Source organism: Schistocerca gregaria, chromosome 6, assembly GCF_023897955.1.
Source record: "Schistocerca gregaria isolate iqSchGreg1 chromosome 6, iqSchGreg1.2, whole genome shotgun sequence".
Classification (NCBI taxonomy): Eukaryota; Metazoa; Arthropoda; class Insecta; order Orthoptera; family Acrididae; genus Schistocerca; species Schistocerca gregaria.
Window position 1 is genome coordinate 7,219,136 of NC_064925.1, and position 13,581 is coordinate 7,232,716.

At 45.5% G+C, this 13,581-nt stretch overlaps 1 protein-coding gene across 3 annotated transcripts in view; it reads right to left on the reverse strand.

Moving 5' to 3' along the window:
• LOC126278084 (protein croquemort-like) overlaps window positions 1–13,581 on the reverse strand; it is a 220,623-nt gene that overhangs the window by 80,698 nt on the left and 126,344 nt on the right. For all 3 annotated transcript variants that reach the window (XM_049977927.1, XM_049977928.1, XM_049977926.1), the window contains one exon: window positions 2,943–3,149. In XM_049977927.1, coding sequence (XP_049833884.1) covers window positions 2,943–3,149 — 207 coding nt within the window. The remainder of the gene's footprint in view (window positions 1–2,942; window positions 3,150–13,581) is intronic.

The following is a 13,581-nucleotide window of genomic DNA, read 5'->3' on the forward strand; positions in this document are numbered from 1 at the left end:
GAATGCTCACCCTCCAACAGGGGTCGTAAGCCTTCTCCAAATCAGAGAACACAGCCGCGGTCGGGTGCTTCCGCAAGAAGTTATTCATAATGAAGGTCGACAAGGTAACCAAATAGTCAACAGCAGAGCGGCACCTACGAAATCCTCATTTTACATTGGTAAGTAGGCGTTGAGATTTGAGCAGCCAAACCAAACGATAGTTAACCATTTGTTCCATCACCTTACAGACACAGCTGATAAGGGAAATGGGTCGATAACTGGAAGCCAAGTGCTTGTCTTTCCCCTGATTAGGAATCGAGAAAACAATAGATTCGTACCAGCATGTGGGAACATGACCCTCAATCCAGACGTGATTATAAGTACTGAGAAGAAAACCTTTACCCGCAGGAGAAAGGTTCTTCAGCATCTGAACATGAATAGAATCAGGCCCCGGAGCGGAAGACCGTGACTGTTCAAGTGCACTTTCGAGTTCCCACATAGTGAATGAGTCATTATAACTCATGATTCAAGGAGCGGAAGTTAGGTGGCCTTGCCTCCTCTGCCTGTTTTCGGGGGTGGAAGGCAGGGTGGTAATGAGCGGAGATCAAAACCTCTGCGAATTAGTGCCAGATAGCCGGTGCAGGCTACCCCCGACAACAGGAGTGAAACTGTTGAAGGAGTTTGTGAAAGCAGCCCAGCTGGCTTCCTTGCTTTCTTTAATAACATGACGACACTGCGCACGTATTGTTTGTAATTAAAACAATTCGCCATCGTGGGGTGGCGTTTAAAGGTGCGTAAAGCACGTCAACGAGGACGTATAGCGTGACATGGACCAGTACGTGACATGGAGAAGAAGTAGTATGAGGGATGGAATATTCAGCAGCAGTGAGAATGACTTCCGTCAGGTGTGTGACCCAACTATCGCAGCTTGTGAAGTTTTGATCCTGAAATGTCACCCTGGAAGAGAAGAGCCTCCAGTCTGCTTTAGAGATGTTCCAACTAGTTGGGCACGGAGAGAGGGTATGATGCAGGAGATGGATAACACAAGGGAAGAGGTCACTTGAATACGTATCAGAAAGAGCGTACCACTCAAACCAATGTCCAAGTTTGGTAGTACATATAGAGAGGTCTAAATGGGAATAGGTGAGAGTTGTGTCCGAAAGAAAAGTAGAGGCGCCAGTATTGAGACAGACAAGATTGAGGTGGTTGAAAAGGTCTGCTAACAGGGAGCCTCTCAAGCAGGATGCTGGAGAGCCCCGAAGGGGATGGTGGGCATTGAAGTCTCCAGTCAACAAAAATGGTGCAGGTAGCTGAGGAATAATTTGCATCATGTCTGCCCTAGTAACGGCAGACGATGGAGTGTAAACAGTACAAACAGAAAATGTGAAAGTGGGGAGAGTAATGCGGACGGCAACTGCCTGCAGATCGGTGTGCAATGTGATGGGATCGGCATAGATATCACCCCGAACCAGCAACATAACTCCTCCATGAGCCAGAATACCTGCCACAGAGGTTAGGTCAAAACGCACAGAGGTATAGTTTGCCAAGTCAATAAAATCGCATGGGCATAGCTTCATTTACTGGAGAGCTACTACGAACGGAGAGTGCAAGCATAGCAGCAATGTTAAGTGCTCTCGGTTGGAGCGAATGCCGCGAATATTCCAATGAAGAAGTGCCATCGTGAGAAGAAAAAGGAGAAGCAAGAAGGGGTCACTTCAAAGGCAGCTGAGGGCCTGGCTTCGAGCAAGAACTGCTGCCGCTATCAATAGGTGGATTTTCAATAGGTTCGTCGGGCACCATGTTAAGATGGTCGGGAGGGGGAGCTTCATCCGCTGGTGAATGGCCAGATGTTCAGCTACCAGCAGTGCGGCCAGGCGAAAAGGATGACAGCCTGGGGCGGCAACCGCTGGGTGGCGCAGGAGAAGAAACGCGCCATGGCGGAGAAGGAGAACTTTTCTTTTTATGAGCCCTCTTGGAAAGTCGTTTAGTCAAAGTACTGGTCGAAGGCTGGGAGTTCAGGGTACATAAGAAGTATTCACGGGACGGTTCCTTCTTGAAGGCCCATGCATCTGACTTCTGTGTCTTAGCCTTGGCAGAAGCTGATGAAGGTGCTTGTGTATTAGAGGTGACGGGAGGAAGAGGAGACGTTGACCGGGCGATTTTAGCACTGGCCAAACGTACGACCATAGTGCTAAAGGTCAGATCGCATGTCTGCGTCAATACCTCCTTGGTGCATGCCTGGATACACTGATGGTTCTGAAGGCAATTGGAAATACTTTTCCATGAAGGCATTGGCTGTCTTATCTCACAGTGGAATAAATATCTTAACAGTTACGGTGATTAGTTTTGAAATAATTAACCATTTACTCCCCCCCCCTCTTTTTTTTAATTTGACTGCCTCTTATAGATGATTCATTTCTTTATTTTCAAAGTTGAAATGAGCATTTTCATCTCATTATAGTGGATGAACAACTTAGTAATTTGAGGAGCAACCATAAATATAAAGAAATTAATAAAGTTACGTAACTGTTTGTCTCGTTGCAGGTATGTGTTTGCAGTACAAGTACACATCAAAGTACCTGTGCCACAGTATTGTAGCATGTTGCTACAGGAGGAAAAAAAAAGGAGGTTCGGCAGAAGTGGAAATATTGCAACCATGTCATGTCAATTCTTAGGACTTCTTTAGCTGCCTGGATCGGCCTGACACAGGTGCAAAATTTCCATAATGAATTAACGCACAGTACTAGTATTCATCAATAGGCTGCACTATTTTGCTTTGGTTGCTGTTACATTTGGTATTGGTCTGTGGCATAGGTATTACAATGTGCACTGCAACTGCAGGCTTGCAACTACAAACAAACAAAACTTTAATTACCTAACTTTATTCTTCAATGTAATAATTTAAACTTTTATGATTAGTACTCATAAAAATTCAAAATGCAAAGATGCTTGTACATACTCACATCAACAAAGTATCCAAACTGCTTAAATGGTATTGAAATAGACGTGTTCAATTTATTTACAACATCCAGTATTGGGTCCTGGTAACCATCAAACAACAATTCTCTCACAGTCTTGTTTATAAACATTCCTTCTCCAGACACAGTCAACAAGGATGATAGAAAAACTCGTTCCACAGGTCCCATTAAACGAGCTAGGTAATTAAGAGTCTGGAAAATACAGGAAACATTTTCAGAATTTTCACAGTGTTACTGCTTCAGACTAACACTCAACGAGTTTCTCAATTTTCAAGTTTGTTATGGTATTAGGTACAACAGAAATGACAAGCTAGAACTACATAGAGAACTTTTAATATGAGAAAGTCCATTCTATATATACTTCGACTGTGAAGCAAGCCTGATAAGAGCTCAGAATCCCTGTGATGCAGGTGAATATTTGATAAGATCATGCTCCATAACATTGTTTAACTTAGCATAGCTTAATAAAATAAATTTTAATCCATAAACTGGAAACAATGTCAAGAGATCTTTAAAGATGCTCATGAAACTAAAATAAATTAAATTCATTAGGTAACAAGTCAATGAAGTACTTCAAGGGCAGCTTTTTACCAGTGATAGGTTAACAGCTTAGCTTAACAAACTACACCTAAGGAGGGGTACAAGCTCTTGTAGACATTAATGTAGTATCAAAAATAGAATTCCCTCCTTACATTAGGAAAACCATCTCATCCTGGGGTCTGAGTGACCTTCCCTTCCTTTCTAACCTCACTCAACCTATCCCTCTCTCCTCCTCAAGAAAAGAATTAACTGTTCTAGAAGCTAGGATAGCTCTTGTACTTTTATGCATAACTACTGGCAGCACTAAATATTTCACCTCCTGATGGCAAGTGATGGCCAGTAACTTCCTCTCTGAATTTCACTGAGTATTAATGTAGGAAACAGGTCATCATTTTCAAGTAAATGGGAACTACTACATGAAATGTTCAGCAGACTGTCCTAAATAATATCTAAGATACTACTCTCCCTCCACTAATTCCACCTCCTTATAAATTAACAGCCTTGAGAGCAATTGCTTATGTGATAATGAAAGCCACAACTACGACACACGTAAAGATCATAGACAGCACAGGAATAACTTCACGAAAATGCCCATATTATATAAATCTCCCGTAAGTTTTAGACAATAGATTTTATGTATTTCCTCATGCTGTATTGTTTTGATATTTCTTTGTGTATGTAGAATTGAATGAACTGTGTTTTCTTTTTTCTAAGATAAATGATAGACCACATCAAATAATGGAAAATCCAGAACAGAAAATGACAATATTATGAAAAGGATAGATTGCTATTCGCCATATAGCAGATATGTTGAATTGCAGATAGGCACAACAAAAACTAAACACACAAGCTTTTGTCCAGAAGGCCTTCTTCCAAAACACACAACACACACACATCTTCACTGGAACACAGCTCACACACATGACCACTGTCTCTGGCTATTGGGGATAGGCTCTACTCTGACCACAACAGCCAGAGATGGTGGTCACATATGTGAGAGCTGGGTTTCCGTGAATGTGGATAGATGTATGTGTGTTGTCAATTTCGGAAGAAGGCCTCCTGGCTGGAAGCTTGTGTGTTTAGTAGGCTTTTTGTTGTGCCTGTCTGCGGCTCAACATCTCTGCTAAATGTTGAGTAGCATTCTCTCCTTTTCATAATAAGTGGCAGACCATTTGCTGAGAACAAATAATGTTTCTGAATATTTCATTTCTGCATTTCCCATTGTTGTATCTATGTTGGCCTTGATTATGGTTGATAGATCATCAGGAGAGCTTATCAGTCGAAGGTGGGAGGTCATTTATCTATAACAAGAACAGGAGTGATCCCAGAAATGTACCCTGTAGCATTCCAGTAACAATGTGTCCTCACTCAGATGGAGATTCATCACGACAACTGTATGAGTTATTTAACACGACCCTTCGCTTCCTATCTGTTAAATATGAAATTAAACATTTATTTATTCTGCTTAGAAAGTCAAAGAGTTTATGTTCCTCAAACAGAATGTTGTGATACGCAGGTACTTAAATGCTGTGGACAGAGCACAACAAATTCCAGCCAGATATTTTCATAAATCGTTAGCAAAACGGTAGACTGCATGTTCAATGGATATGCCCTTCTGGAGTACAAACTGAGACTGACTCCCATTTGCAAATATTCTTGGTTGGTTGGTTTGTGGGGGGTTAAAGGGACCAGACTGTTACGGTCATCGGTCCCTTTTTCCACAAAAAAAAAAAAAAAACTAAGAGCTCCTAAAGAGAAGGATAACTAACAACAGGAAAGACGGCAGACGACACAGGACAAGAAATACTCAGACAAAGAACAGACAAGACAAAGTAAAACCACACAGAGTGTGGCGGTGGTTGGCCAACCATAGGGATAAAAAAAGGAAAAGCCAACCACCGAGGACACATTAAAAACTGAGTTAAAAATCGTAGGCCAAAGGCCAGAATCAATACAATACAATAAAATGAAACAGGAACACTCAGATTAAACGATAAAAACCCCCTGACCGAATAAAACGTAAAACTAAGTCAGCCATAGCAGAGTCATCGGTTAAAAGTGCAGGGAGCGTGTCAGACAGTGCGAACGACTGCCTGAGCACAGCTAAAAGTGGACAGTCCAATAAAATGTGGACCACTGTCAAAACGGAGCCACAGCGACAAAGGTGGGTCCTCACGTCGCAATAGGTGGCCGTGCGTCAGCCATGTGTGCCCAATGCGCAGCTGGCAGAGGACAACAGACTCCTTGCGAGAGGCCCGCAAGGAGGAGCGCCACACACCTATAGCCTCCTTGATGGCCCGAAGTTTGTTTCGTGAAGGCAGGGCACACCATTCAATGTCCCAAAGGTCCAGAATTTTGCTGCGTAGGAACGTTCGCAAATCTGTCTCCGGGAGGCCAATGTCCAGAGATGGTGTACTGGTGGCCTCTTTCACCAGGCGGTCAACATTCTCATTGCCGGGTATCCCAACATGGCCTGGGGTCCACACGAAGACCACAGAGCAGCCGCAACGCACAAGACTACACAGGGACTCCTGGATAGCCATCACCAGACGAGAATGAGGGGAAACACTGGTCGAGAGCTCGTAAACCACTCAGGGAATCGCTACAGATAACGAAGGACTCACCTGAGCAGGAGCGGATATACTTTAGGGCTCGAAAGATGGCGATCAGCTCAGCAGTGTAAACGCTGCAGCCATCTGGCAAGGAGCGTTGTTCGGAATGGTCCCCTAGACTTAGGGGAGGGACACCTGCCTCCACTAGTATGCTGTCCACAGGGCTAGTCCGGAAGGCACCAGTGGCAAGTCGTATCCCGCTGTGTATTACTGGGTCCAGCACTTGCAACGCAGATGGGGATGCTGAGCCATAAGCCAGACTCTCATAGTCCAGACGGGACTGGATTAACACCCGGAATAGCCGTAGGAGAGTAGATCGATCGGCGCCCCACCTGGTGTGGCACGGGCATCGCATAGCATTTAGATGCCGCCAACACGCCTGTTTAAGCTGTCGAATATGAGGCAGCCAAGTCAACCGGGCATCAATAACCACCCCCAAAAACCTATGTGACTCCACCACTGTAAGAAGCTCGCCGTCAAGATAAAGCCGCGGCTCCGGGTGAACAGTGCATCGCCGGCAGAAATGCATAACGCAGGTCTTGGCTGCCGAAAACTGAAAACCATGCGCTACAGCCCAAGACTGCACCTTGCGGATTGCGCCCTGTAGCTGACGTTCAGCAGCTGCAATGCCAATAGAGCGGTAGTAAAAGCAGAAGTCGTCAGCATACAGGGAAGCGGAGACAGAATTTCCCACCACCGCAGCGAGCCCGTTAATGGCTATTAAAAACAGACAGACACTTGGAACAGAACCCTGTGGCACACCGTTCCCCTGGACTTGGGAGGAACTATATGAGGCCGCGAGGTACACGCGGAAGGTACGATACGACAGAAAATTGCGGATATAGATCGGCAGAGGGCCCCGAAGACCCCATCCATGAAGAGAAGAAAGGATGTGATGACGCCATGTCGTATCATACGCCTTCCACATGTCGAAAACGACAGCGACCAGATGCTGACGGCAGGCAAAGGCAGTACGGATGGCCGACTCCAGGATCACCAGATTGTCGGCGGCGGAGTGGCCTTTACGGAACCCACCCTGAGACGGAGCCCCAAGGCCCAGAGACTCCAGTACCCAATTCAAGCGCCGGCTCACCATCCATTCAAGCAACTTGCAAAGAACGTTGCTGAGGCTAATGGGACAGTAGCTGTCCACCTCTAAAGGATTCTTCCCCAGTTTCAGAATGGGAACAAGACGACTTTCCCATCATTGCAACGGAAACTCATCCTCGACCCAAATGCGGTTGTAAAGATCTAGGAGGAATCACTGGCAGTCCACTGAAAGGTGTTTCAGCATCTGAGAGTGGATGCTATCTGGCCAGGAGCGGTATAAGGACAAGCGGCGAGTGCACTGCGAAATTCCCACTCACTGAATGGAACATTATACAATTCAGGATGGTGGGTGCGAAAAGAAAGACTCCGACATTCTATCCGCTCTTTAATGGAGCGGAAGCCCAAGGGGTAGTTGGCAGAAGCGGAATTCAGGGCAAAGTGCTCTCCCAAGTGGTTTGCAATGACGTCGGAGCCAGTACAAACTGCTCCACTCAGTGAAAGCGCAGGGACGCTGACAGGGGTCCGATAGTCATAGAGGCGTCGAATCTTGGCCCAGACCTGCGATGGAGTGACATGGAGGCCAATGGTGGACACATACCGCTCCCAGCATTCCTGCTTGTGTTGGCGGATAATGCGGCGGAATCGCGCACGCAGCCGTTTGAAGGCGATAAGGTGTTCAATTGACGAATGTCGCTTGTGACGCCGGCGAGCTTTAATCGCTTCTGCGATCTCAGCAGACCACCAAGGCACAGTCCGCCGCCGAGGGTACCCAGAAGAATGGGGAATGGCCGATTCTGAGGCAATAACGATGCCGGTGGTGACCGACTGAACCACTGCATCATCAATGTCATCGTTAGAGAGAGGCTCAATAGCGACAGTGGAGGAGAACAAGTCCCAGTCAGCCTTATTCAGAGCCCATCTGCTACGGCGCCCAGAAGATTGATGCTGTGGCAGTGACAGAAAGATCGGAAAGTGGTCACTACCACACAGGTCGTCATGCACTCTCCATTGGGCAGTCGGTAAGAGGCTAGGGCTACAGATCGATAGGTCAATGGCGGAGTATGTGCCATGCGCCACACTGGTGAAGGCACCATCATTTAATATCGAGAGATCAAGCTGTGCCGATAAATGCTCAATGATGGCGCCTCGACCTGTTGCCACTGACCCACCCCACAGATGGTTATGGGCGTCGCCCAGTAACAAGAAAGGTGGCGGCAATTGGGCTATCAGAGAAGCCAGGACATGCTGCGCGACATCACCATCCGGTGGAAGGTAAAGACTGCAGACGGTAACAGCCTGTGGTGTCCACACTAACAGCGACAGCCTCAAAAGGTGTTTGGAGAGGGACAGACTCGCTGTGAAGAGAGTTTAGGACATATATGCAGACGCCACCAGACACCCTTTCATAAGCTGCCGGGTTCTTATAATAACCCCGATAGCCACGGAGGGCGGGGGTTCGCATTGCCGGAAACCAAGTTTCCTGCAAAGCAATGCAGAGGAAAGGGTGAAGGCTGATAAGTTGGCGGAGCTCAGCTAGATGGTGGAAGAAACTGCTGCAGTTACACTGGAGGATGGTGTTGTCCATGGCTGAGAAAGGCGTGACGGGACTGGGAAGGCAGATTACGCCACTGGGTCACCTGCTGCCTCTGATGGAGCACCCATGCAAATGCTATCCATTGCGTCCGAGGGACCGGCGAGATCGAGGTCCTCAGCAGACACAAGAATCTCCACCTCATCCTCAGACACACAGCTTGTAGGTAGTGGTGGAGTAGGAGCCATCGCAGGTGCCTTGATCTTACGGGGCTTCAATGTCGTTTTCTTTCACTGTTCCTTCGGTTGGCGTCGTTGAGAGGGCTGATTGGTGTCAGTCTCCGGAACCGAAGATGATCGCGAAGCTCGACGACCAGCGGCCTGTGTCTGCTGTGCCGCTGGTAGGAACTTGGGAAGGAAGTGACCCAAGGGATCCCTTCCGAGCAAGACAAGCCGAAGAAGACTTATGCTTCTCTGGCTTAGAAGTGGGGACTGGTGCCCCCGGTGGTTTAGTGGGTGCTGCTCCCAAGGTACATAAGAGTGGGAGCAACAGCAAGAGAAGGGGCCCCCCATCGTCAAGGGGGCAGGTGAGGTCCTCTGACGCTGAGAGCTGACTGACTGTGGTGCAGCTAAAGAAGCTGGAGCAGGAGTGACAGTGGAGGCATAAGATGACATCATGCGCACGGGATGTAGCCGTTCAAATTTCCACTTAGCCTCAGTGTAAGTCAGTCGATCCAGGGTCTTATATTCCATGATTTTGCATTATTTCTGTAAGATCCTGCAGTCTGGTGAGCAAGGTGAATGTGCCTCTCCACAGTTGACACAGATGGGAGGCGGAGCACACGGAGTATCGGGATGAGATGGGCGACCACAATTTCGACATGTGAGGCTGGAAGTACAGCGGGAAGACATATGGCCGAACTTCCAGCACTTAAAGCACCGCATCGGGGAAGGGATATAGGACTTGACGTCACAACGGTAGACCATCACCCTGACCTCCTCCGGTAATGTATCACCCTCGAAGGCCAAGACGAGGGCACCGGTAGCAACCTGATTGTCCCTCGGACCCCAATGAACGGGCCGGACGAAATAAACACCTCTACGCTCTAAGTTGGCACGCAGCTCGTCATCAGACTGCAGAACTCTTATGTGCTGTGATGGCAACGTGAACATCCCCCAACTTGTCACAAGCAAGCAACCTGCGTGACTGGGCAGAGGATGCCGTTTTTATCAAAACTGACCCAGAGCGCACTTTAGACAAGCCCTCCACCTTCCCAAATTTGTCCTCCAAATGCTCTACAAAGAACTGAGGCTTCATGGATACAAAGGATTCCCCATCAGCTCTGGTACAGACGAGATACCTGGGGGAATACATGTCACTATCATTCATTGCCTTTCGTTACTTCCATGGTGTGGCCAGGGATGGGAACGATTTGGGGTCATAAACATTAGCTTTAAAATGAGCCCTTGAACGCTTAGAGACTGCTGGTGGCTGGCTACCAGCAAGAGATGATGTACCATGCTTCATTGCGGAACATCCGCCCTGATGCCACCTACTCCGACCAAGGGCCCTCCCCATGGGCGCCACCCAGCCACATCAAGAGCCACCTGGCAGGATGGCCATTGCCGCAAGTCCTGATGCCCCAGGGAGATGGGCATCTATTCCTTGGCATACATGGGGAGTAAACGGCGCAGGCATCAGTAGAGTGATCCCTGTGTTGTCAGGGGGCTACAACCAACAGGGTACATGGCGGCCCCACCACAACGGACTGGCTACCGTGGTGGATCTTAGGTGCAAAAATTTATAAGGTCGTCGTCGCAGCGAAAAGCAACACTGCACAGTGCAGCGTGGTCATCGCACCCAGGGCCGTATCCTCGCCCAAGAGATGGAAAACGAGCGGGACACCATTGCAACGACGAGAAAGCCGGCTAAAGGTCTCAATGCACGACAGATACATTGCCCCAAGTAAGGCACCCTTCCCCCAAGTGGCTCGCTCTTCGGAACAATTTAGAAAGATGGAGGTCAAACCCGAGAGGGGACCATCATATAAGGCCGAAAGGGTTGAGACTCCTTTTAGTCGCCTCTTACGACAGGCAGGAATACCGCGGGCCTTTTCTTACCCCCGAACCCGCAGGGGGGTGCAAATATTCTTAACCATTCTTAAATGCATACCCTTTTTCCAAATTTTTTGAGAAATAAGTTAATAATGTAACAGGTCAACAGTTATTAAAACCTGCTTAACTGTCTTTCTCGTAAGGGTGTCTAATAATGGCATAGTTTAGCGCATCTAGAAAGATATCCTGCGAAGGAGGTGCATTAAATATATATGACAGTGTAGCAGGTATAGCTGAAGAATATGCTTTTAATATTTTGTTTGAAATATTATCAATCCACTGAGAATTTTTACTTTTAAGAGAGTTGATTATTTACCCAATTTCTCTGGAAGAAACTTGAGTAATCTCTGACTGGAAGCTCGTGGAACTGATTGTTGAATATACTGCAATGCTTTACCTTTTGGCCTGACTAGGATTTAATACCATGGTGTAAATTAAATTAATAATCTTGGTTGTCAAAATATATGCCCATTTTTTCCAATATGTTATGATTTCAGAGGCTGTGATATACTGACGTGATAATTTGACAATATCCTTCAAAACACGTCATCTGCTCGCTGCTCTCTCACCAGCTGCATAGAACCTGCAGCTGACATATCCTCTTTTCTTCCTAGCACACCTCGTGGCGAGTGCTGAAAACACTGCTGTACAAAACATGTAACTACGCCCCTGGCCCTGGTCTAGAGTTTTACCATACTTTTCACAATTTGAAAGCAGCTGCACATATGTACAGTTGTTCAATGATACTTCAATGTCTTGTCATCCACAGTTCCTATGGCTGACCACTGGTACCGTAAGTCACGATTTTCATTGGGACACAGCTGTGAAGGGCACAGACAAATTTACTTAGAAATGTGTTGAACATGGAATTTGCATCCATTACTTAATCCTAGCTGATGCTTTTGTAGTTTCCTTCTGAAAGTTTGTGGTGAGATTTCATTAACTATTCCTTTGGCTTTCTTGGTTGATAGACAATTTGGAGTTATGTTGTCTACAATAGTTAATTGATATTGAAATCTTAAAGTTTAATATGGTTTCAGTTTTTTTTGACTACTTCTGAAAATTTCCCAGTGGGAACCTGCAAATAGTAATAACTTCAAGCCTTCCTAGATCATTTATGTATAATAAGATTACGAACTTCACTGAAGTTAATAGTCATCAACTGAAACAAACACAGATAGTGATCAGACAGAAGATATAATTATTAACTAAGATTAAAGCCAAGGGTGTGAACTATCTCGTGCTGTTTTTAATATTTACACTGACTTTATTCTTCATAAATAGAATTGTACAGTAAAGAATGGAATTAAGATAGCAAATGATGAGAACATGAATATTATATACTTTTTTTTGTAAATAAAACCGCTTTCTCCTGCTGCAACTTATATTATTTTTCCCAGAGACATTTCACCTTTTTGTTACTCGAAGGCATCTTCAATGGAATCTATAACGGTACAGTTTCAGTATTGTTAATATTATCAAACAGTTCATTTTGCATTTTCTTACGTAAATAAGTATTTGCTTACAGTTCGCTGGGATGTGTGTTTCCTCTCATCTGGTCCGGAGATTGCACCACCACATTATTTCCAAAATATAAGCACAATTTTGTATTCCGAACTTTTTCGCACTGTTCAGAATGTTTCTTTTCTTCTTCTTCTTCTTCTTCTTCTTCTCTCTCTCTCTCTCTCTCTCTCTCTCTCTTTCTTTTTTAGGTTAAGTTTGTGTGCGCGCTCACTCGGAGGGGTTGCTCGTTTGAGTTTAAGAGCACTGAATCTGAATGTAATAACTGTTAAGAGTGTGGTTGAAACTTTTGGTTCCAATGTTCTGTGGAGGGGTTCATGGGCAAGTGAGTGAAAAGTGTTGGGCATCATCATCTACTACTACTACTACTACGATATTAATCCTCTTCAGGAGCATTATCCCCCCCCCCCCCCCCCATTATTTAATGAATTATTTGGCGGGTGTACTTTAGCATTCAACAGGGTTTTTCTTTCTGCTTTGATTTTCTGCATGTGGTAATTTCATTGCAGTGTTAGGTGGTGTTTTTTATCATTGATTCTAATTATTTTCACATCTCCTCCAGTGGTTGATTTGTGGTTATGTTCTCTTAGGTGTTCTGCAAATGTGAAGGGTTTTATCCCATACTTCCAGGCTATCATGTTTTCTTTGTGTCTGACATCAAATGTTTGCTCTGTTTGTCCTATGTACCTGCCTTCACAAGTGCCACACTGTAGTTGACATACCTGCTTTCTGGTACATGTCTTGTTTTTTGTCAGTTTTGGGATGTATTTTTGTATAGAACTGTCTCCTGTGTGTGCTATGTTTATTACCTGCCATTTAAAAATGTTGGTGATTTTATGTGAGAGTTTGTGTATGTTTGTCATTGTGTACCATCTTGTGGTTTTTTCCCCATCTTTTTCTGATTGTTCTGTATGGTTGTTATGGTACTGAGTGTTTGTGTTTGGTTCTGGTGTGGTGTTGTCTGCGGTGGTCTGCAAACTCTCACATAAAATCAACATTTTGAAAAGACAGGGAATAAACATAACATACACAAGAGAGGGTTTTATATAAAAATATGCCGAAAAACTTACAAAAAACAGACAAATACCAGAAAAACAGGTATATATCAACTACAGTGTATCACTTTTGAAGCAAGACGCATACGACAAACTGGTAGAACGTTTGATGTCAGACACAAAGAACACCGAGTCTGGAAGTATGGGACAAACCACTTTACATTAGCAGAACACCTAAGAGAACATAACTGTGCAAACCAA